This window comes from Perca flavescens, chromosome 15 (genome assembly GCF_004354835.1).
Source record: "Perca flavescens isolate YP-PL-M2 chromosome 15, PFLA_1.0, whole genome shotgun sequence".
In the NCBI taxonomy this organism is placed as follows: Eukaryota; Metazoa; Chordata; class Actinopteri; order Perciformes; family Percidae; genus Perca; species Perca flavescens.
Window position 1 is genome coordinate 19,260,727 of NC_041345.1, and position 23,137 is coordinate 19,283,863.

The 23,137-nt window shown below is 39.0% G+C and overlaps 1 protein-coding gene across 2 annotated transcripts in view; it reads right to left on the reverse strand.

Annotated features, from left to right (window-relative positions):
• Positions 1-4,727: 4,727 nt before the first annotated feature.
• asic2 (acid-sensing (proton-gated) ion channel 2) overlaps positions 4,728-23,137 on the reverse strand; it is a 386,638-nt gene continuing 368,228 nt past the window's right edge. For both annotated transcript variants that reach the window (XM_028599294.1, XM_028599293.1), the window contains 7 exons: positions 20,833-20,983; positions 20,207-20,263; positions 13,402-13,555; positions 9,379-9,470; positions 8,260-8,339; positions 7,540-7,608; positions 4,728-6,689 (listed from right to left, as the gene is read on the reverse strand). In XM_028599294.1, the coding sequence (XP_028455095.1) occupies positions 6,588-6,689; positions 7,540-7,608; positions 8,260-8,339; positions 9,379-9,470; positions 13,402-13,555; positions 20,207-20,263; positions 20,833-20,983 (705 nt within the window). In that variant the 3' untranslated portion in view covers positions 4,728-6,587. The remainder of the gene's footprint in view (positions 6,690-7,539; positions 7,609-8,259; positions 8,340-9,378; positions 9,471-13,401; positions 13,556-20,206; positions 20,264-20,832; positions 20,984-23,137) is intronic.

A 23,137-nucleotide genomic window follows, 5' to 3' on the forward strand; every position in this document is an offset into this window, starting at 1 on the left:
AACAAGTTGAAGGGTTTATGATGAAGCCGGCCACGATGACATGTTTGTCAAGTTAGCCTGAAGAATCATGTCGACAAAGTTGAGTTCACCGCAAATGCCACAAGTTTGCCTTTCTTTATCTGACCAACCACATTTAATAAAACATGAGCCAAGCTGAATTAAAATTCTACCCTTATCTTGTGCACACGACCCAATACACTTTTGCTTTATAACTTCAGTTTCAAAGTCTTGCTGTAAATCTCTTTAAGGGAATTTGTACGGGGCTTTAGCTCATCACGTCATGCCGATGTGAGAGGCATGTGGGATATTGCAGCCTTGTTTCAGTAATTATCATGATGCACAGAGATACTCCTACTGTGCTGAAGGATCTCAGGAACGTTGACACGTGACAGTCAGTCAGGTGTGGTTTCATTAGCTGAATGGATTATTAGTCAAGTTAACTATCCGAATGGCATTGATTTCCCAAGGGCTTGTTAGGAGGACAAGAAAAGAGTGCCCTGGTTAGCCTGTGGCTGGTGATTAAATTAGTAATTAACTCTTAAGCAATAAACACAGCTAACAGGTAATTAAATATGATTCAGCCCCAGGTAATATATAAAATATGTAAAATAAAATATTGCAGTCCTTTCTGATGCTCTGTTATATTGGCCTGGATGAGATGGCACCTGTTTTTCCTAGGAGAACAAACTATTTTCTAATTTCAGTTAGTAAATAGACTCTCTCAGTGCTAACACAGATCACACTTTTGGGGTCTGTTTGGAATAGAAAATTCAATTATGTTGCCAATTTTTCTTTTGCGAGATCAAATTTGCAGGGATATTAATAATAGACCTCAAAGTTAACCGCACTGTCCTCAATTTGGACTGAGGTAAAGGTTACCAAAAATACGGTTGGAAATAGCTTCTGTGGAGCTGTGTTGGAGGATGGAGAAGTGAATGGAAAAACACTGGCACAACTGGTGAAAAAGAAAAAAGAAGCCCCCTGATTTGTCAGTGACTTTGTGCCTGACACTGTTCTTTCTCTCTGTCAGCTCTCCAGCAACTGTCTTACTGTTAATGTATGACTGTCTCTTTGTTCAATGTCCAATTATCTCTCATTTTCTCTTTAATCTGCTTACTAATAGCATTTCTCTCTCTGACATGAATGAAGAGTACAAGAATTCAAAGCCTGATTAACTGCCAATGTTGAGAAGATTAAATCAAATCTACTTCAAATGCAGCTTGATGTTCTGTTCTTTACTGAGGAACATGTTGTCGGTACTTATAGAGGGAAATCATTGAGATATTCTAAGTGAGAAAAGACTGGGGTTAAAGCCTTTTTGTAGAAACTCATAAAGCAGCAAGTAAGGTTAATGTTATACTGTACATCCTCATACCTTACCTACATTGACCGTAATCCTGCGACCGTTCTATTTAACGTAACCTGGGCAGATTTATACACGTAGTAAACATTGTGAAACTGAACTAGTTAAAGTTAGGGAACAAAAATACTAAGTTAGCATTAGTAAAACATCGGGGATTGGCTTAAAATGAGTTATGTAAAACTACTTAGATGAGGAGGTAACGTACCTCATGGACTAAGGTCCGTAAAAGTCGGTTCATTTCAAAATGACAGTTGACTTTTGGTTTCCCACGGGATACAAACCCCCTGAGTGAAAGTCCTGTGTTTGCTTTCCTTACTCGGAATTTGGTGCTCTTATACTTTATGACCTCACTTCCTTGTTTGCTCTCGCGAGAATTACTACAGCCATGAGAGGTTGCCGCCTAACAAGAAACGGAACTGTGGGTGATTATGAGCTGCTTGCATAATCGACCCATATGATCGTTTTCTGGATGGATGGACTTTGTATTAAACAAAATATAATTAGAATCTCACAATGTAAATAATAGCATGCTACTAGAATGCTTTTGAAGAGCAAATACGTCAGATAAATGTATTATTAAAACTTCAAAAAATACGTGTTGAAAATGTTGTTTTTTGGTTTCTACAGCACTTGTCACATACCATAATTTCATCTTCTTCATCACATAGCCACAAAAAAGTTGTGAATAAAGTTATGTAAGATGTTGTTTTTGAGACAATTTTTTTTATCTCTCCAAAAGCACAAATTACAAACAGAATTAATCCTTTTCAGACAAAAGGGGATTTATACCATTTCTAAAGAGATGTGCAAAAGAAGACCTTCTTTTATGTTTATGAATCCTTTAGGCCGGCTTCTGGAGTAGCGGATGTTAAACCCTTAAAAGTCCTCCACAATACCTCTGTTAATAAAGTGTTGCAAGAGAGTAAAAGGTTACAAACAACTACGCTAAATCACGACTGCAAACTGAAGAAAGCAGACCTAAAATATCTGTGCACTATAGCCTACTGTATTTAACACAATAACTTAAAAAAAAAAAATTAAAAGACAATCCTTATAGATTTTGATGCATAAACTCTCACTTTCAAACACACCCCAGCTCCCTTTTTGTCTTTGGCTGAGCATTTTTCTATTCTTGTTTAAGAAATAAATTAATGAAACACTTAAACTTAAGTATTTGATCTTACTGTTTATACAATGTTCTTAAGCCTTGGCTAAGTGTGAGTTCCGACTCCTCCAAGGCAACTAGTAAGTTTACAATGAGTTTCTGATGCACTATGGCTGACCTGCATGAAATTTCCTCTGCCTAAATAACCTAAATATGCTGAATGAACTGAGACTGAACTGAGGCTGAACTCCCTGCCTACAGCAGCTCCCACATAAGAGTCTCTGGCAATTTGTAGAATTGTATTATTAAGAAAACAAAACTCAGGGATAACTTTCTACAATACTTAACAGAAAAGATTGAACATCCATTCTCTGCAATCATTTCTGCTTCTTCTTTTGAGGCTTCAGGCTGGACGCCATCTTTTTCCTTTAAAGCATTTGTTCATTCACATGTAATATGATCTGTGCATGTCTGAGCTGCAGGAGAAAGGAGTACACTAAATTAATGAAACAAATGTGAAGCCACAGAGAAAGGACCGTATATCACTTTCTGAGTAGCAAAGCTCAATAAAACCCCGACCAGCAGGATAAATCAGCTTTCAGGCAGAGGCTGTAGCGTGACTCCTCCGTTGTCAAAGCTGCTGTCATCATTTGACGCTGAATGGTGGAACACTTCAGCCAATATTAAGTGCATGTAGCACAGATGTCAGAGGGAAATTGCACCTTGCCAAGCTACTGTACATTTGATCCAATGTGGCTTGTTATTCTACAGTTTTTTTATGCAGGGGTTGTGCTGACTCATTCTCTGTTCCAACTTTAAAAGTTGAGAATGTCCCTGAGTCAGTGCACAGGTCACTGTCCAAACCTCCCGAGATATGACACATTGGCTAAGGACGACTGCAGGGCTACAAACTCACTCCTCTCTCCACTCTTGGTTAAAAAGTGAGGCTTAAAGGAGCAATGTGTACGATTAAGTGGCATCCAGCGATGAGGTTGCAGATTGCAACCAAATGAATACCTCTCCGCTCACCCCTCCCTTTGCAAGCGTGTAGAAGAACCTACAGTGGTCTTCAGATAACATAATGGTAAGGGCCTCTCTAGAGCCAATGTTTGGTTTGTCCTTTCTGGGCTACTGTAGAAACATGGCGGTGCAACATGGCAGGCTCTGTGGAAGAGGACCTGCTCCCTATGTAGATACAATATGAAGGGCTCATTCTATCGGAAACACAACGATACTTAGTTTCAGGTGATTATACACTAATTAAAACAGGAGAAGAGAGAGGGAAAGGGGAAGGGGAATGTACAGCAACCACAATACTAACAACTATAATAATACAAATAGAAATATGACTAATAATAATTATAGCAGTGGGTATAATAAAATTATAGGAACTGTAGCAACAATTATAGCTATAATAGCAGTAATGATAATAGAACTATGATTAATAATAATAATAATAGCAGTGGGCATCAAGCATAACCATGAATTTTGTATTCCATTTTTGCCAATAGATCCCCCTAAATCCTACATACTGCTGCTTCAAAACTCTTCAGTTTACTTATTTTTTTAGAATAAATTTCTGTTTATTCCATTTTATTTAATATAAGCTTAATCATATCTTTCATCTTACTATATATTTTTTTATTTAGCCACGCTAGCGGCATGGCTCTAGGGAGGTAATAATAATAATAATAATTTGTCTGTCAGTCAAACACTTTTGGTCACTATTGGATGGATTGCCACTAAAATGTATACAGACATCAATGGACCCCAAAGGATAAATCCTGCTGGAGATTCCCTGACTTTTCTTGTAGCATCACAAGGTTGACATTTTTGATTTTGAGTTTCCTTCTGGCTGAACTAAAGTATAATAACTTTTGTAATCCCCTAACTTTTTATCTGGCGCCATTATGAGGCATTTTTTTATTTTGTCCGATACTTTGGTTAATGACCAAATACCTACAAAACTAAAGACATTCCCATCAGTCTCAGCTGTATCTGTGTTTAGTGTTAATTAGAAAATATTGGCATGCTGACATTTAGCTCAGTACTGTCTCCCAGAACTGTTAGCATGGCTGTAGACTCAGTCTTGTGTTTGTTTTACATTATCTCTTATGTACTGTAAAGCATTTTGAATTGCTTTCTTGTTGAACAGTGCAATACAAATAAATTTGACTTGCCACAAGAGAACGCCACCACTGCAAAACAACTTTTTAATTTAATTGTTTCACATTAAAAACACACACTGTATGCTGCATCACAAAATGAGAAAACGCTGTCCTGCGATAACAATTGAAGCCAAAGTAGAGAGAAGAATCAGCCAGTGTCGTTGTCACCAAGAGAAGCGAGACACGTTTGTCTCACACCCCTGCAGGTCAGCTACAAATTTTGTTCATCTGAAGCCACAACATGAGATAGTACACACAGCAGGTTGAGCCACAGATGGGAAATCATAATTCAAACAGTCTCACAAAGCACTTGAATTCATTCCTACCTGTAATGTACATTACCATGATGACAAAGACCAAGCTAGGATGATCATGGACTCAGATACACTAAATCTTCCACATGATCTTACACAAACTTTTGGTGTAAAGCCGTTTATATGTTACTGTTGTTTCTGAGGACACTGAAGGCTCAGATAGACCTGATTTGGAAAGAAAACCTGGTGTTTGTAGCAAAGTGTGATTAGCATGACATTGAACTGCCCTCAAAATGCTACTGCCTGTCACATAACATTCTCACCTATTGTACAAATATGAAGTCACTTCTGGACTTGAAGTTGATGTTCTTTTAAATTAGATCTGCTTTGGGCACATCTGCGTGGTACCCATTTTTATGAGAAAAAACCCCCAGATATTTACACCATATCACAGCAGACCCTTTATCCTAAAAAAAATCTTCATGGTGCTTTTGTAACAATTATGTGATCATGAAAATTGAGTAAAATTGTCAAGCCTGGGGTTGTTTTGTTTTTGTTGAAAGTCAAAATGATTCCACCCTTTATAAAGTGGTAATAGCCATTTGAAATATCATTTTGACATTCTGTTAATGAAATAATGGTTCAACAACACATGGGTATATCCATTTGTTGCAGCATTTGTACATGGCTTGCTGTCTGGCAGGCAAACAAATTCTGATTCAGAGGGGAGCTGTGCTGAGGTGCAGCAGCCAGAAGCCAGTCATTTGTTCATATAAATTAACAGTAAGAGTTTGACATCCCTTCAAATATGTCTGTAGGGAATATCTTTACACCCCAGGAGTCACATAGCAAACATGCCTTTTAGTAAACTGACTAAATTGAAACTGACAGGTGAAAAAAATATGCAAAAATGTGGGCTGCAAAATGATTTCACTGTTTTTAGTGAACAAAGGTTGTTGTTTTTTTCTCAGTAATGTTCATACATCACCAAACACCTTTCCCTTCAAGATAATTAATTAAGAAATAATCGCTCATTAGAATACATTTTCAAAGGATTGGTATCACCTGAATTATGATTTTAAACAACCATATGTTCAATCTGTACATTCGAAGTTTGATATCTCACCTGGGGCCTTGTCACAGGCCTGTCCTGCAGATAGAGAGAGACAAATGGCACACATGTATAGTAAAGCAACACTGCAGTCCAGCGTATGCATCAGCAGAAGAGAGCAAGATAGAGCGATGCATGCAGTTCAAAACCAATTTTGTACAGTTAATTTGGCAGTGAGCGATTTATGAATGTGTTTGTTACATAAATATGCTGCACAGGGGTAAGCCCCCCTTATGGGTAGTTGTCCCACCCATTCTCAGATTTTCTGTGTGAGTGTACAGTATGTGGAGACACAGAACCCACTGCAGGTCTGGCACAGTGGAGGCCACCCTCCCACCACAGTACAGTGTAGGGTGACAGAGAGGGCCGATAAATCCAGCCGACAGCTCCTTAATCCCCATCAGTGTTTCAGACAGGGCGGTGTAACAGAGCACAGCGCTGTCCTTAGGCCAATTTATGTTCTTGTCCTCATCTCCTCCCCTCCCCTGTTCAGGTCTTGCAGGATGCCCTAACAGAGGATGTAGCGCCACCCAGTGGAGGCAGCCTCTGGCTGTGCGTGGCTCTGAGGTGCACAGGCAGGGGGGCCTCAGCAGGCAATCTCCTCCAGGGTGCCCAGCGTTGTCTGCAGGGGGACTGTCACAGTGTGGCTGATGGACTCCGAGTGGTTTGCCACCGGGTCACAGGAACTCTGGGAAAAAAGATTGAATGAGTTAGTGCCTAAAGCAAATTCCTTTGGGCATTCTTGTGAAATATTTTTTTCTGCTGACATGGTGACTACTTGTGTAACTTGCCATGCTACTTTGGCTGGAGTGCTAGCCACTGATATGCTAACTATCCGGTAACATGGCAGCACTATCCAGTCACATTAGCAAGATGGTTAACATGTTTTATTCAAGAGATATATTTTTTACCATTGACTTCTGGATGCAATGACTGTAATGGAGCAGGATACTCTAATTGTAATATGCCTTTTAGACTCTCTGCCCCTCTGCTACCTCAAAGTGCTAAGTGGTGCTTAGGTTTGCAGATAGTCAACAAATCAAATGTGTGTCAAAGTTAACAAAAGTTTAGCTTAATGTGAATCATAGTCCACTAAAGCTGAGCTCAATGTGATACCTTTGCGCAAACAGCACACTTATTATTACTAACTACCCTGCATATACCGTCATGCAAATGCCACCCTGACCTTCTCCTCATACGGCAGCTTTTACTATTGTTGATTTAACTATGATTTGATGTTGCTGTATGCATGCATGTTTGCTAAGGGGGTTTGCTCGTAGCAGAGTCCTTGTTGCTGTTCTGATTCTTTGAAAGCTCCTTCAAAGAGCGGAGCGTTTTTCTGCCAAATTGGCATGCTTCCTTCAGTCTGTACACAGTCTTAGGTTTTCTATCCACATGCTTGTGTGGAGGGGGAAAGGATAGGGCAAGGTTTAATATGCATGGGCAGAGTGAGTGAAATTACACTCAATCTACACACTCCACTTAAACAGCACTCTGCGAGGAAGAATGACAAGTGAGAGGTTAAAGGTTGCTCTTACCACATCCTCTCCATGACTCTCCTCCTCCTCCTCTCTGCTCAGTAAATCCAGTAGTCTATCTTTCACCACCTGCAGATTGGTAAATAAAAGTCAGAGAGGCATCAATTAGTCTGGTATAGAAGATCTCCATGAGCTCTTCTTGTAATTACTGATTGTACAGGAACATTTAGCTTCAAAGTAAACAAGACTAGGTAAAAATCTAGTATATGGCTGGATGCAAGCTGCAGGATGCAAGTTATTAAACTGCTTATGTCAGTGACATGAGGGTTTCTGATCCCAATTACTCAATTATGGCAATTAAAATGAAAAACATCTCTTGAAAATTACTTTTCCTGTGGATTTACACAACCCTAGGGGATGTGAAGACTATTATGTGCTTGTCAGAACCCTGTGCAGCTGAAAGCAGTATAAGGAGCTCCACATAGGGCCACACATGAAAGCAGAGGTAATGGAAAAGCACCAGCACACATTCCTTCATCTCAGCCAGCTTTGAAGTAAATCTGGCTCTTATCTGCTTTTTGTATCAGTGAGATTGTTTCTGTTGTCAGCTTTAATGGTCAACCCTCTAGTTCTTCACAGAAAAACTAAACAAACATCTATCAACCATCAAAGTTTATTGCACCAGCAAAAGCTGTGAGAGGCTGTAAAGGATGTGTGCATAATTTCGATGTGTCCACAGTTATACAGAATACAAGTGTGCAAAAGCAACTTGAGACTGACCTCATAAGCATAGTCAAACAGCTCAAGGATGGTGAGGATGCTAGCTCCAATGAACAGACCCATTTGGCCTCCAATATCTCCTGTAGAAGGCCACAGTCACACAAAGAGAAGAGGAAAGAAAGAGAAACAGAGGAAAATACGAATATTAATTAGAAACTGTTAAGCCATGGCAAAGGAAAATACTTGATTGTATGACAACACATCTCAAACATAATTGTGGTCCAAGTTATAGTGAACTGCAGGTAAGAGGCTACAGAACAGGCACAATTGGACACTCCAAGGTGTCCTGATAAATGAAAATAAAAAAGGTCTTGAAATGACACTTAGCTTTGTGTCATGGTGTCTGTGCCTCAACGTCATCCATTACTTTCACATATCACAACAGATCCTTAGAGTTCTGCGGACGCCCACCACTAAACCCCCGCCCTACCCATGTCTTTACGACCGGACTCAACTGAACGCAACTGATAATGCCAACTTTGACAAACCATTGCCATATTTTTTGCTTTATCTATTACTGACCATTAGCCCTAAACCCTAGACCCTAAACTTGATCATTTGTTTGCACCTGTCAAGTTTGAGTTAGTTAGTAATATTAGTATTTTTAGTATATTTTACTTTCTATATACAATGTCTCAAGTAACCTGAAATGAATCGCATTTGGTTGTTTTTTTTGGCAGTTTATGGGGTCTATGTTTGTTTTCAAAAGATCCCTGCTTGTGTCAATTAATTGGTCAATATTAAAACAAGTGGAAGCAACACACTCAAACATTAAAACAAACAAGTGCAAATACTTTTTTATGTTCAGTTAAAACTTGTGGAGAGAGTTATCAATGCTCATTTCATTTCTAGATGCTATAAAGACCTGACAAAATTGTCAAATTTAGCTGGCTCAAAGTACTTCACAGTGCCAACATTTTGTTAATGACTTGTCACATACTCCATGACCATCCAGTCAGGCATTTTTCAATCATCTAAGAGAGATCTAAATCTGCTGCCATGAGTTAGGGTGGGCCATGTCCCATGAATCAACACATCATTTTTAAAAGTAGCATGATTGTGACTAACTTAGACTGGATCCAGTTTTGGAAAATAAAGGTAGCATTGAGTTAAACTTACCCAGCAAGCCTGCCACCTCGTAAGCTTTCTTTTGATCAATGGTCTCGTAGTTCAAAGCCTCAAAGAACACATCCAGCACCAAGATGTTGTCTCTGCAACAGGCAAAATAAGGCATTAATCCTGATGAATTTAATACCAGACGTTCACTTGGCATGCAAGACAATCTGCAACAGTCTATTCATTTTCTACTGAGCTAAGCAAGTAGGGAAACACAACCACTGTGTAGGAGAACATGCGTGTTGCAGTAGCTCAGCTTTTTCATAGAGATTCCAATTCATTAAATCCTTCATTAAAGGGCTATAGGAGACAATGTGGGCAGCAAAGAGGCTCAGATCCTCTCTGTGGTGAGTTTGCATTTTTTTCCTTTTAATGTGCATTTCCTCATTCACAAATGTTTCCTATTTTTTCTCTCTCTTATATTTATTTGTAAAAACTAATTCAGAAAAATAAAAAAAAACACTACATCAGATTCCCGATTTGTTTTTATTGTATTTGCTTTGTGAATTAGGAATACCCTTAAATTAGACAAGCATTCTGAGATTTTCCCACAATCTTTTTTTTGGTGGTATTTCATGGCCTACAACAACACGACAAACCATTAAAGGGGTGACAGATTGCAAAACCGATTTTACCTTGTCATAGTTGAATAACGATGGTGGGTAAATAGGACATACATAGAAGCAGAAAATCCCATTGACACCCCTTTACTATGAAAATCTCATATTTTGAAACTGCCACTGAAAACGGGCGAATCTCAACAAAGCTGGAAGAGAACGATCACGCCCCAACATTTACATAGGCTACACAATCGACCTGAGATCAGGTAGTCTTCTGAATCTAGGTCAACTAGAAATCTAGAAATCAACTATGTAGAGGTCAAATATGGGCCGTTTTACGAAAATTGATGTCTAATTGCAATTTTTGTCCGACTGTGTGTCGGAGTTCAGCGGACGGTGCTGCCTGTGTTGCTGCCTCGCTGCCCGGCCTGCCTTCCTTCACAGACCCCGGCCTGCTGTGAGGTACTCCACGGTACTCCATACCCGCGCAAAGTCACCGTTTTGTGGGTTAATGGACTAACAAACACCGCTGCCTGGACAGAGCTCCAGGGCCTGCAGCTCCCCTCTTCCTGCTAAATCTTCCTGTGTGTGAGCGCGGTCAGCGAGCTTGTTACGCCAGCAATCTCTTACCACAGGTTCCAGTTAATCTTATAATGTGTGTAATTATAATGTGTTGAGTTATTTAAACAAACGATCGGTGAAATAAACACCTCTTGTCCGCGAGTCTCATTGATAGAGCCTGCGGCTGGATGGAGCTAGCTCTATCAATGAGAGTTAGCTAGCCTCCTCTTAGAATTCCTCTGAAATTCACAAACATTTATAAAATTGAAATCGGACACCATTGTTAGCTTTATAAGACCTTGGGGTAGAGGTTATATAAGTGGCGTGACGAAATTCAAACTGTAAATATACTCAAATTACGCCAAAAATGAAGCTAACTATCCGTGATTTGTAGCTACACATAGCTAGGATTGAAGGGACAGTCGTAGCTAACAAAACCCTTAATGTTCACAAATATTCATTAACTTGAAATCGGACACCGTTGTTAGCTTTATTAAACCTTTAGGTAGATGTTGTATAAGTGGTGTGACGGAATTCAAACTGTAATTATATTCAAATTACGCCGAAAATGAAGCTAACTATCCATGATTTGTAGCTACACATAGCTAGGATTGAAGGGACAGTCGCACTTAACGAAACCCTTACAGTTCACAAATATTTAGTTACTTGAAATCGGACACCATTGTTAGCTTTATAAGACCTTTAGGTAGATGTTGTATAAGTGGTGTGATGAAATTCAAACTGTAAATATACTCGAATTACGCCGAAAATAAAGCTAACTAGCCGCAATCTGTACATATAGGATTGAAGGGACAGTCGCAGCTAATGAAACCCCTAGCTAGCGTTCACAAAAATTCATTAAATTGAAATCTGACACCATTGTTAGCTTTGTAAGACCTTGGGATAGCTGTGATATAAGTGCCTTTGTAACATAGTTGAATGGGTTCAGGTTAAATTCTACTAAATTGGCATAACTACGCCACCTACTGTTAAAAGCCATACCTGCTTCGAGTAGTTGTAGCGCAGCATTATGGGAAATTCCTCACAGCAACGGAGGATTTCCAACAAGGTAACATGTCTGTGAATGCTTGTGGACAATATAGCGTTAACTACTTGAAAAGCACTTAAAAGTTGACCCAGTTTGTTTGGTTAGATATAATAATTGTTTGAAGTTAATTTGGCCGTGGTTGTATTAAGTTACCAGCCGTTTTGTTCATGTTTAACCACTCAAAAAATATTTTCTGCACGCTAACTAGCATTTACATGTGCCGTCTTTCCAGACAGAGCATGCTAGCTGTTGTCCTTTGAGATGAGCATTCACACACTGTTGTCTTCCATTGTAAATGCAGGTACGTTGCAGTATGTTGTATGTTGCTGTATTAGTGGTGAAATGTTTTGTACTGAGATATTTACTGTTGTTTTATACTGCGGGAAAAGTTCAGCACATAATTATTAACTGTTAAAATACTGAAAAGAATATAAAAAAGTAACAGTCCAGTATGAAGAAGCCATATTATGATTTTGTTTATATATTGACTCTTTGTTAATATACAAGAGAACACCTTACATTTTGTTTATTTATTTCAATTTCAATTATTATTCATGTATATTGCCTTGCTAAAGTAAGTGTAAGTTTTGTACAGAGAAAATTAGGTTGTAGAGATGGGAAATTCCTCACAGCAACGGAGGATTTCCAACAAGACAGAGCATGCTAGCTGTTGTCCTTTGAGATGAGCATTCACACACTGTTGTCTTCCATTGTAAATGCAGGCAGAGGCGCAATAAACTGGCTGTTACCAACTTGACTGGCTCCGAGTGATATAGGAGACATCTCACATAGGTCACACCGTGACGAAATTCTAACTGTAAATATAGCTACTGTAGTTATGCCGAAAGTGTAGCTAGCTAGCAGCGATCTTTTCCCATTGTATTGAATGGGACATATAGCTAGCTAGCTGCTCCTCCTAACAAAACGAGTGACATTCATAAAAATGCCTTACATTGAAAACGAACACAACTTTAGCTTTGTAAGACATTGGGGTAGATGTTATATAAGTGGCGTGACAAAATTCAAACTGTAAATATATTATAGTTATGCTGGCAGCCGGCCGCGGAGCCCCGGTAGTGCAGTATCCACAAAGTGTGACTTTGCCTGGGTATGGAGCCCAGCAGGCTGTCGCTTTCTCGTCAGACTGTGTGGAGCTCCTAAAGTCCGACACGTCTTACCAAATTTGCAATTAGCCATACATTTTCGTAAAACGGCCCATATTTGAGCTTTATATAGTTGATTTCTCGCATAAAAAGTCTCAGAAGTGAATTTGGTAATGAAACATTGCAGTGTTTGGAATATGAGATTCTGTCGCTTCTCTAATTTGTGTGTATGGGGGATTTGCTCAACCAATCAGCCTGTGTCTCTAATGTGTGTGTATGGGAGATTCGCTCAACCAATCAGCGCGTGTCTCTAATGTGTGTGTATGGGGTATTCGCTCAACTAATCAGCGCGCAGCTCATTTAATATTCATGACCATACCATAGTTGGAAGAAAAGCTCTTGTTACAAATAGGGCCAAAACACAGGGATGCATATGGGCCAATAAAATATCAACCAGACCATTTTCAGCCCAACCAGTGTTACATACTCCATTAGGAGACCATAAGGAACAGTGTGAAATAGACTATATAATCATTCTATCACCCCTTACTCCCCAAAATGTATTCATGAATTTCAAATTTTTGCATGAAAGTTTAATTGATTGGTTCAATAGGTAGGTTTAAAGTAATTAAAAAAGAAGAAGTAATTTTCAGATTATCTGTATGCTATTAGAATTTAGGGAATTCTACTTAATTTACCCAACATTATGAGCAGTACCAGAGTATCATTAAGAACTTTTTTACTGGCTTCTTACGTGATGTACTTCTCGGACTTGTTGAACTTCTTCTGCAGGTAGCGGGCTGAGGTCTTGCTGGGGATTTTGACCATGGACAGCTCTTTGTTGTAGCGGGTCATATTGCACGGCGTCCTGCACATGCAGTTACTGCTCTCCACGGCCGACAGTTTGGCTTCACGCAGGAGGGGCAATGGAGAGGGGTGAGGCGTCAAATTGGGGGGTAAAATGGAATGAGATGTGGGAAGATGATAAACAAGGGGGAAATGCTCTTTTAGACACAAAGTGAGATTTCTATGAGATTTCTATGTTACATAGGCCCAGAAATACTGAGAAATCCACTTTAAATGTAGAAAATATCCAGTTAGCAGTGTGAATCCCAAATATTTTTGACCAAGGCCTTACAAAATATCAAGTAACTATCACTATTGTTCTGTTGTGAATTAGGTAAAATAATTAGCAATACAAGGTCACTGTAAAGTCACTATAAGCTTCTTAAAACACATTAGTCTCTACAAAAATTATTTTTCCAGGCAAAAATGTCAAATGTTCGCTGGTTCCAGCTTCTCAAATTTGTGAGTTTTCTTTAATTGGAAATTACTGGTTAGTTGGACAAAAAAAAGAGATTTCAAGAAATTGCACGAGGCATTTTTCACTATTTTCTGAAAGTTTTTTTTCCAAAAATTTAAATATGTCTGAAAATATACACTAACACGAATCCACCATATTATTAGCAAAGATAAAGCAGCCTATTCGTCAAAAAAACAAAAACATTTAATTTACATAAAATTGAGTAATGCTATAATGCTAGTAATGCTAGTAATGCATGCTATTAGAACTTAGTCCACAGGTAAGGTAGCCTCTTTGTAAGCCATCCATGGATACTGTTAAGCCTAAGGATTTACTGTGCCTTCCACATGTATGTTTAACATTAAAACCTGATGTATAAATAATATAGGAATATCCATCCATCCAGCCCAATTTAAAATGCAATTTAAAATAAAAAAAAAAAGTAGTAGGGGTCCCTGCTCCGTCTCTCTTTCAGCTATGGGGTCCTTGTCCTTAAAAAACGTTGAAGATTTAAAGAGTTCTTTCAACTACAAGCTTAATCTGAACAATACTATGGTACATTGTGAAAATGTTTCATATACCCACCACAGCCAATTACTTTTAATTAGCCACATCTTTGTGGCGTGTTAGTACCAAATGTACGTCAATGCTTTCTCACAGCTGATTAACATTAGGTTCATTCTGAGGAAAATGCATCTAGCCCCTCTTTTTTTTTTTTTAAGACTATTTTTTGGGCTTTTCCACCTTTAATTTGATAGGACAGCTAGGTGAGAAAGAGGGGAATGAGGGGGAAGACATGCAGGAAATTATCACAGGTCGGATTCGAACCCTGAACCTCTGTGTCAAAGCATAAGCCTCTGCAGTATATGTGTGCTTGCTCTACCCACTGATCCAACCTGGCCACACAACCCTTTTTCTTAATCTGAAACCTGACCCCTGTTTTCAGTTTTCAGAAAACAGGGTCTCACACACACGATTGCACACATGGCCCCATTCACACGGTGCCTTGAGTTGTGTGGATGTTTACGCCATAAAAGCCTAAACGACAGTATAAGTCAATGTCAGAGTTAAAGTCACAGAATGTAAAGCGCCAAACACAAACATGCCCTCAAGTAGCATCCGTGAAAACAGCCTTCACTCTGACAGAGACAAAAGTCCTGATGCAGAAATGCCAGGCTCTACTCACAGCTCTGCTTTGGCAGTTTGACTCAGGCAGAAAAGAAAAAAGAAAAAACTAAAATGCACTGGATGATTTCTTGTTAGGCCCACAGCTCCTACATAACACCAACTCTCTCACAGTGACGGTAATGTTAAGCGACACAGGCTTTTCAAAGATAGCTCCATCAAAAGCTTCTCCAGCACACAGGGTGCTCACACTCTACACTGAATTTATGAAGTTGCAAAGTTTAAATGAAGCTCTTTTAATTTCCCCAAAGATTGCACAATACCAAAACTTCTCTCTACTTTATTTCATATTTCAATTTATGTTATATTATACCTATATTTAAACTTGCACTATTTAATATCTTAGATTCTCATTTTGTTTTTTACTTGTGTGATTTACATAATTAATTAGCACTGTTGGAGGGAGCCTAATTGTTGTGCATTTGATTGAATAAATAACTTGAATGGAAAGGAAAAGGTAATGTTATCAGGCTTGTTTCTCACTGAGACCGCTCTGTGGCAGACCCACAGATCATAGAGCATTAGGCATCTATCCCCCACGGCGAACTAATAGCTGGTGGGACCACGAAGTCACGGAATTGCAAGTGGAAATTCAATATGGCTTTTCAGTGGTCTCTTATTTTTATTTAAATGAGATGTTATTGGATACACGGGAGCAAGGCCTTGCACATTTAGATGATTGATTTCTTTCATTAATCCTATCACCTTTGTCCAACGCCCTCTCTCGTTTTCTCAAACACACAAAATCTAAAAGATCAAATTACCATAATACATTTTCCACCTACATTTGTTTTTTTTTCCCAAGTGTTACTATCTAGCTGTGAATACTAACTGATAAAAGTATAAATACATGTCTGTCTGAGAGAAAGACAACTTATTTAAGACAGCTTTGGCAGGTGGTTTAGAGGTTATAACAAATATAATATAATAATGGAAATAATTGTGTTTTCTGTCTGGGTGTGTGATTATAAGCCATCTCGTTTCCTCAAAAGAAAACAACTAGATAAGTAAGTTGTTCACAGACAACAGATACAGCTGTCTCCTATCAAAGATTACTTTCAGTGCCGCCTCCAAAACTTGAGTGACACAGTTATAGAGAAAGAAAAACCCAAACAAACTTAGCTGTGTGAAATGTTCTCTGGTGGGTATAGCAAATTGGCACTGAGTTTTAAAACAAGAATTAATTTGCATTGAAAATTGTGTGTGTCTCTGTGTGTGTGTGTGTGTGTGTGTGTGTGTGTGTGTGTGTGTGTGTGTGTGTGTGTGTGTGTGTGTGTGTGTGTGTGTGTGTGTGTGTGTGAAAGCCTTTCAAAAACTATCCAATTACAAGGAAGAGACAGGAAAAATGCTGTCTGGAATGAGCAGCAAAGCCTTCTACCCTCCACCACACAGTGGTATTGGCACATTGAGGTAATATACTGAATGCCCTTATTGTGTGGGAGGTATGGAATTAGATTTTTGCCAATATATTTAAACAAAACTTCTCATTGGAGCAAAACAATTGTCATCTCAAAAGTAAAACTTATAACTTGCAAGCAAATTATTTTTATTTAGGCAGTTTTGTTTTGTACATATTCACAAATTGAATTCCATATGGGAACCTGCAGCCTTGCTGCTGACTTTTAGGCAATAATAAAGAAATAATTTTCCTCAGGTTGGGAGAGAGCAGAGAGACTGGCGTGGGAAGTGAGAAAGTTTTTGTGATGTTGCTGTAAATCCTGCTGGCCAACAGTCGAGGTTCATAAGGTCACACATAACTAAGTATGCTTTTGAATCAATTTTTTAGATATTATTTATGTTTTCACAGACTTTCATCGATCAAAAATGTAGATTATATTCGAGTTTATATGACTAACAGTGGTTTTACTTAAATAAGTATTTTATCGCTGGAAAGAGGGTCTTAAAACTGGGCTGTCTATGCAGTAGAATAGCGCAATTTTTTTTTTTATTGGTGCTATATGACCAGAGAAAACAGAGAAAAGAAAAGTGTAAATAACCTGCAACTACCAGAATGCACTGTGTCGCACCAGACCAATAAATGCTCCTGCTGGTGGGTGACGTTAAATGGTAAGTTGAAAATATGTTTGAAATATGTTTCTGAAAACATTTTAGGCAATAATTATCTGATCAGCACTGTCTAGTTTTACTATTTCATCTGAGTTCAGCCTGAGTTTGAGAAAGAGAGAGAGAGGGGCAGCTCTCTCTCGTCTCTCTGAGTTTTTCTGTGAGTAGTTCATTTACACATACTACCAACATTATTACTGTACAAAATTGGTTGAATATTTGTATGTTATAGTGTGCTATAATTTCTTAATTACTACTGTATCTAAGAAAATGAATTAATCTTGAGTGGGGCTCTTAAATTTACCACTGCTACCACTAAAGCTGCCAAGTGGGTATATAGACTTTAAGTGGTCAGTGTAACCAACTGGCAATAAAGGATTTATATTTATAATATTCCCAAACATATGTAATATAGTAATTTAGACTGATTCAGACATAATTTCTGCCTCCACAACAATAAAATAGAGGTGAATGGAATATCTTTTGTAGTACAGATATTCGTTTCTTTGAAATGGACCTGTGACAAAACCTATGCTAGCTTTAATTATGTTCCCACCACAGCCTTTTCTTTTATTTCCTCACAGAGTAACAGTGGGCTGCACACATACTTACAGATCTGGAGTCACATAATTTTGCCTCGTCTCATACTGAATAGGAGACTACTGCTGCAATCACTGTGCTTACTAAAGTGCAATGAGTCACACAGAGCAGGGATTGGAGTGAACAGAAGGTCTGCAGTGTAATGACTGAAAGGTAAGGCTGTACTGGGTGCCATTTTTCCAATTCAAAGCTTCTTTTGAGGTTTATAAATGAAGCTTTGAATGCCTGTCGTCAAAATCCTCAAACAGGTTATATAAATGTAATTCATAGTGCTATTAGATTGCTGCTAGATCGGCCCTTTAATACAGGTGCGTGCCTCACTTTTTTGACTGCAGTCAAAAAAGATCATTCCAACACCACATGCATGCAGCAGAAATGTCCAATCTCAGAATGTTAATTTAAAAGCTAATTAGTGTAGCCGTACTATAATTTGGATACGCTCCAAAATGTGTGGGTTCTTCCTTGGCCCATGCTATACCCTTCCACAATGTTACATGAGACTCGAGCCAGTAGTTTTTTCCGTAATCCTTCTGACAGACAAACAAACAAACCAACAAACAAACAGACAATCTGAGGTGAAAACATGACCTCCTTGGTGGAGGTAATAATATTAGTGTAGCCTTATCTTTCTCTGCAACTGTGCAGAAATATTGGTTTTAAACAAAATGAATAGACATGCAAAAAAAAAACTTGCGCAGCATTCTAATGTTGATTTAGAATTAGAATTTGGGTAAGCACTACTAAAAGGCATCATGGAACTTAAAGCGGATAAAAATACAAGCTGACCAATCAACGCTACCTATGGCGGTTCCTTTAATGCCGAAGTAAAAATACATGTAAGCTTCATCCAAAATGTTCAGACTTTCCGTCTTGCCTCAATACCGAATTATTTGGCATTGACATACAGACCTTAGACCTGTAAAACCTTGTTTCTCTGGATATTTCACAAAGCACATTGTCAACCGTTTTTCTGGGGACTAATTCTTTACAGCAAAGTATTTGGTGTCTTTATGGAAAGACTGTTGAAATTCCCTTTATGTGTGACTGTAGAGTGTGTATGTGTTTTTATGTCTGTGCGTTAGCAACATGCCCAGCGTGTACCCCACCTCTCGCCCAATGTATGCCTTCAAGCTTTCCTTGTGACCATAATCAAATACAGGAAACAGATAAGAAAGCATCTCTTTGTGATCTGTTTGGAAGGCTAAACCTCTTGACTTTTAAAGACTTTCCAAGGAATCAAATTTAGATAAAATCACAAATAAACCTTTCTCTCTCTCTTTGATGTATGCGGGTCTGGCTAAGGTAAAATATTACACTGAGACTTTTGGACGTTTTCAAAAGAAGTTAAAACAAAGAAAATCAGCTCAATATCTTTAAAAAAGTTTATATAAAATCTTGAATTTGAAGGAAAGGAGCAAAGGCTGCCAAAAAACTATTATATGGCTGTTTAATTTACCTCAGTGCAGGAAATATGATGCATTATCTATCTGACCATCCATCCATTAAATTGAACTCTAACACTGCAGTCCCTTTCTGCTCTGATGTTGATTACAGACTTGAAGAGCTGATTATTAAGGTGAATCCTGTTCTCTTGATAAATCAAAAAGTTAAAGCTAACTTTTTTATATTAATGAACGTCCGTTACATTCAAGCCATTGCCAAATGAGTTGATACAAAGCTAATTAAGACTATCAGCTCCACACAACTCTCTCTGTATTTCTCAGTATGGCTATGTTCAGAAAATTGTGTCGTCCGGTGTTTCGCACGCAGAAGCTCAAGTAAAGATAATAACCTATTCTGAAGAGGCCATCATGTTTTTGTAATCCTCTGTGTCCTCCTTGGCCATTAGCAATAGCGTGGAGGACGGGTGGGGGTGGTGTGCCTTCACGGAAGGCTTATATCATGTGGATGCGCTGACAGAATTGTTGTCATTACTTAGAATTCCTCATGGGGGAAGACAGAAACTACGCACTATAGCTTAAGTAGCAGCAGACACTTTTTTTTACCATTTATAGGATACAGTGAAAGTGCTGTAGCCTATAATCAGTAGACCAGTTGTGTGCCTATAGTTATTCCTTGACTGTGCAATTTTCTTTTTAAATGACGGACAATATGACGGTGGCTATCACCCGTTCCCAAAAGCAACTTGTTTTCTACTACAGTGGTTTGGCATTCACGATGATATAGTCTGTGAGCTTGAGTCGAGCCGTCTCAAGCTTAAAATTCTCTGTGGTGTTGCTCATCTTTAAAGCAGGTTTAGCATTAAAGCTCTGTATCAACAGGGTAAAAAAAAAGATAATCCTAATCCTTTCCCGAGGGAAATAATGATATGTAAACCAAAACATACAGCATGTGTGTGTGTCGTCTTGACTAATGTTCATGAGTTTGTGTGTCTATGCAGACTTACCGAGGGCAGGCTCAGCGCAGTCTTTGTACTGCTCAGGGGTGCAGTAAGAAGCATCACCTAGGAATAGTTTAAATGAGGAGGAATTTAGTCAATGGTTGTGTTTAAATATTAAAGGGGATGTACTCTACATTTAGAACATTAATATAGCAGCAAACAGATTTATGCTATGTAAAGATATAATGGAATAATGGCATCCTGAGCAGAGGATGAAGTCACACTCCCTCTGTATGTGTGTTGCAATACAAGCTTCTCTGTTCTTTGTTTTGCTAGCCGGTCTGGCCTGTGGCCGTGAAAAAAAAAACTTAGGTATTTCACATATTGGGAACGATCTGTGAGAGCCGTGTGGAAGCAATCCCAGCCCTGGTTTTTTTTTCAGTATTTTTTTTTACAGACAGTTGGATGAATCTAGAAACAATGTGTGGCACAGCACCTTTTTCCTGCCAAACACATAATACCAAGAAGTTTTTAAATACCAACACCTAATCCATTATTGACCGGTTATATCCATATGAGGCATCTCAATACACTTTAATCTCACATACAATACGTCAACCTTGCTAAAAACTCCTGTTGATGAATGCATGCTCAATACACCCCCAACGTGTCAAACCAGCAGTAGTGCTTACCAGGCATGTGCACCATCCTGCAGTTGCAGTTTTCTACGATGTAGCGTGTTTCACAGTCGATCCTGCAGGCAGTTATACTGTAGACCTGGAAAAAGCCAGACTCCAGAGCCCTCCACTCGCACTCTCCCCAGGGGGGAGGCAGGTAAGTCAGCTACGGGGGAGAAAGGTAGTGTGTGGGGGGTTAATCAGGAGATGATTTCTCTCAAATATGCACACCAGAGTTTCTGAAGTGTTTTTAAGACCTTTTCAATACCATATATAATGCAATATATATACATTTTCATGGTCATACCCGTCAAAGAATGTTGGAAAACCAATAGAGACAACAGGGCTTTTAAACAATTATTTATTTAGTACATTTATATCACATTTTTGTCAATGCATCCAAGCTGCACAGTATATAACAATGATGATGATAGTGCAGGTAGACGGGAAAGGGGACAGAGAGAGAGAGAGAGAGAGAGAGAGAGAGAGAGAGGGGATGACACGCAGCAAAGGGCCACAGGTCAGATTCGAAGCCGGGCTGCAGCCAAGGACTTAGCCTACTATGTAAGCTAGAGGTCACCCCAATATAATTGATAATTAACAGGATCTGGACTCAGATATGTAGCAGAAAATAGATGGATACATTTACCAATTAAGAAATAATACATTTAAGTTAATCCAAGGTTTTGCTAAAATTGACTTTTGCCCATTACGGGTCAATGAGCTTTCTATCTACTGTGGCTAGCAGCAGCAACAGTGCTTTCTATAGGTCTGATGGTAAAGACTGAAAAAAGGATTAAACAGCCCGTTGAATGTACAAGATCATAACAACCCGCAACCAAAAACAAACTAAAGTTACCATGGAACTAATGTGACTGCAAGGCAAGCAAGACATTTCTTTTTTAAATAAGACTTTTTTTCATGAGGAAAGATAATTCAAAACGTTTAAAGCCTTTTCAATACTTGCGGATATCCCACCCACACACAGATACAGAGAAAATCAATGTATAATGTGGACAGATCCCAACAACTGCTCTCCAAAACCTCCTTGAAACCCAGCCATTACAGAGAAGCAGAAGAGCCTAACAACAAACCAAGCAGTGCGGAAAACAATTCAACAGATAGCCAGACTCTGTCAGAAAAATCCCACAACACCCGGCGATGGGAGCACACAAACTCTAAATGTTCTCCTCCTGCTCCTGTGGCTCAGAGGACTGGGACAGCAGATGAAGAACGAGGGACACGGAGCAAGCAGTGTGGAGGCCCATCTGCTCCGAAACACAGGCAGCCTGCTCTAGCCGTGCACTTGGTATCCATCACCCACCACCCTCTGTTCCCCGGTTCCCTTCATTGTCATCACAAGGCATCCCAGCTGGGGCCTCTTCCTCTGCCACAGGAGCCATTTTATTTGGATAAGGCAAAACACAACACCCTGCCAGGTGAAATTTGGCCACAGTTTGCTTGTTAGTACCGACAGAATTTGAAAACTGCGTTTCAAGGGAGTTTGATGCTGTAGGTCTTCAAATTGCTTCACTTTGGACAATACATTCAAACACAATCCAAACAGCAATCTAGCATGCTGAATATTTCAGCATCCAAAAGCCTCTGGCCATGCTTGTGATAATTAAACATGCACTCCCTGAAGCCAGCAGCAAGCAAAAAATAAAAGCACTGAATACTGACATCCAGGTACTATTAATTTTATTAGGGATTTAAAAAGGTGCTTCTCAGCAATCCTTAACCTTTAAAGTCCCCTTCACACCTCAGATAATCTTCACTTCTGGCCTAATTAGAGTCAGCTGTGGCTGATCTGACCATTTCTCTGAAATCAGATAATCCAAGGTGTTCAATATCACTTTCCACTGAGTTGGGACCTGTTGACCTGATTATGGTCTATCTAATAAGAGACAAGGCCTGTGCCCCACTCAGGGTGTTATTAATCAATGTTCCATTCCCCTGCTGTGCTGGAGCAATGCATTAATTAGGCTTTACAAGCTGGTCAGCAGGGGACATTGTTAAAAAAGTTGGATTTGAGAACAGGGTGAGTTTAATAAGGTCATTGTATTAGCACTGGTTGGGTGAACTGAAATGGAAACTGTATAGCACTGGTTTGAGCTGGATCTCAACATTAAATCAATGTACAAAAGCAGACAGAAATTTCAAAAAAGGGCCCTCTGCAGAGCTGAAATACAAAGACCCTGAGCTTGAATCAAGAGGCAGCAAAAGAATAATGGTATAATGGAGACTTTTTTTATCCACTGGGAAGAATTTATTTCTCAACCAAGAGAACACTTTGCCCTTTTACCTTCAGTCAAAAGAC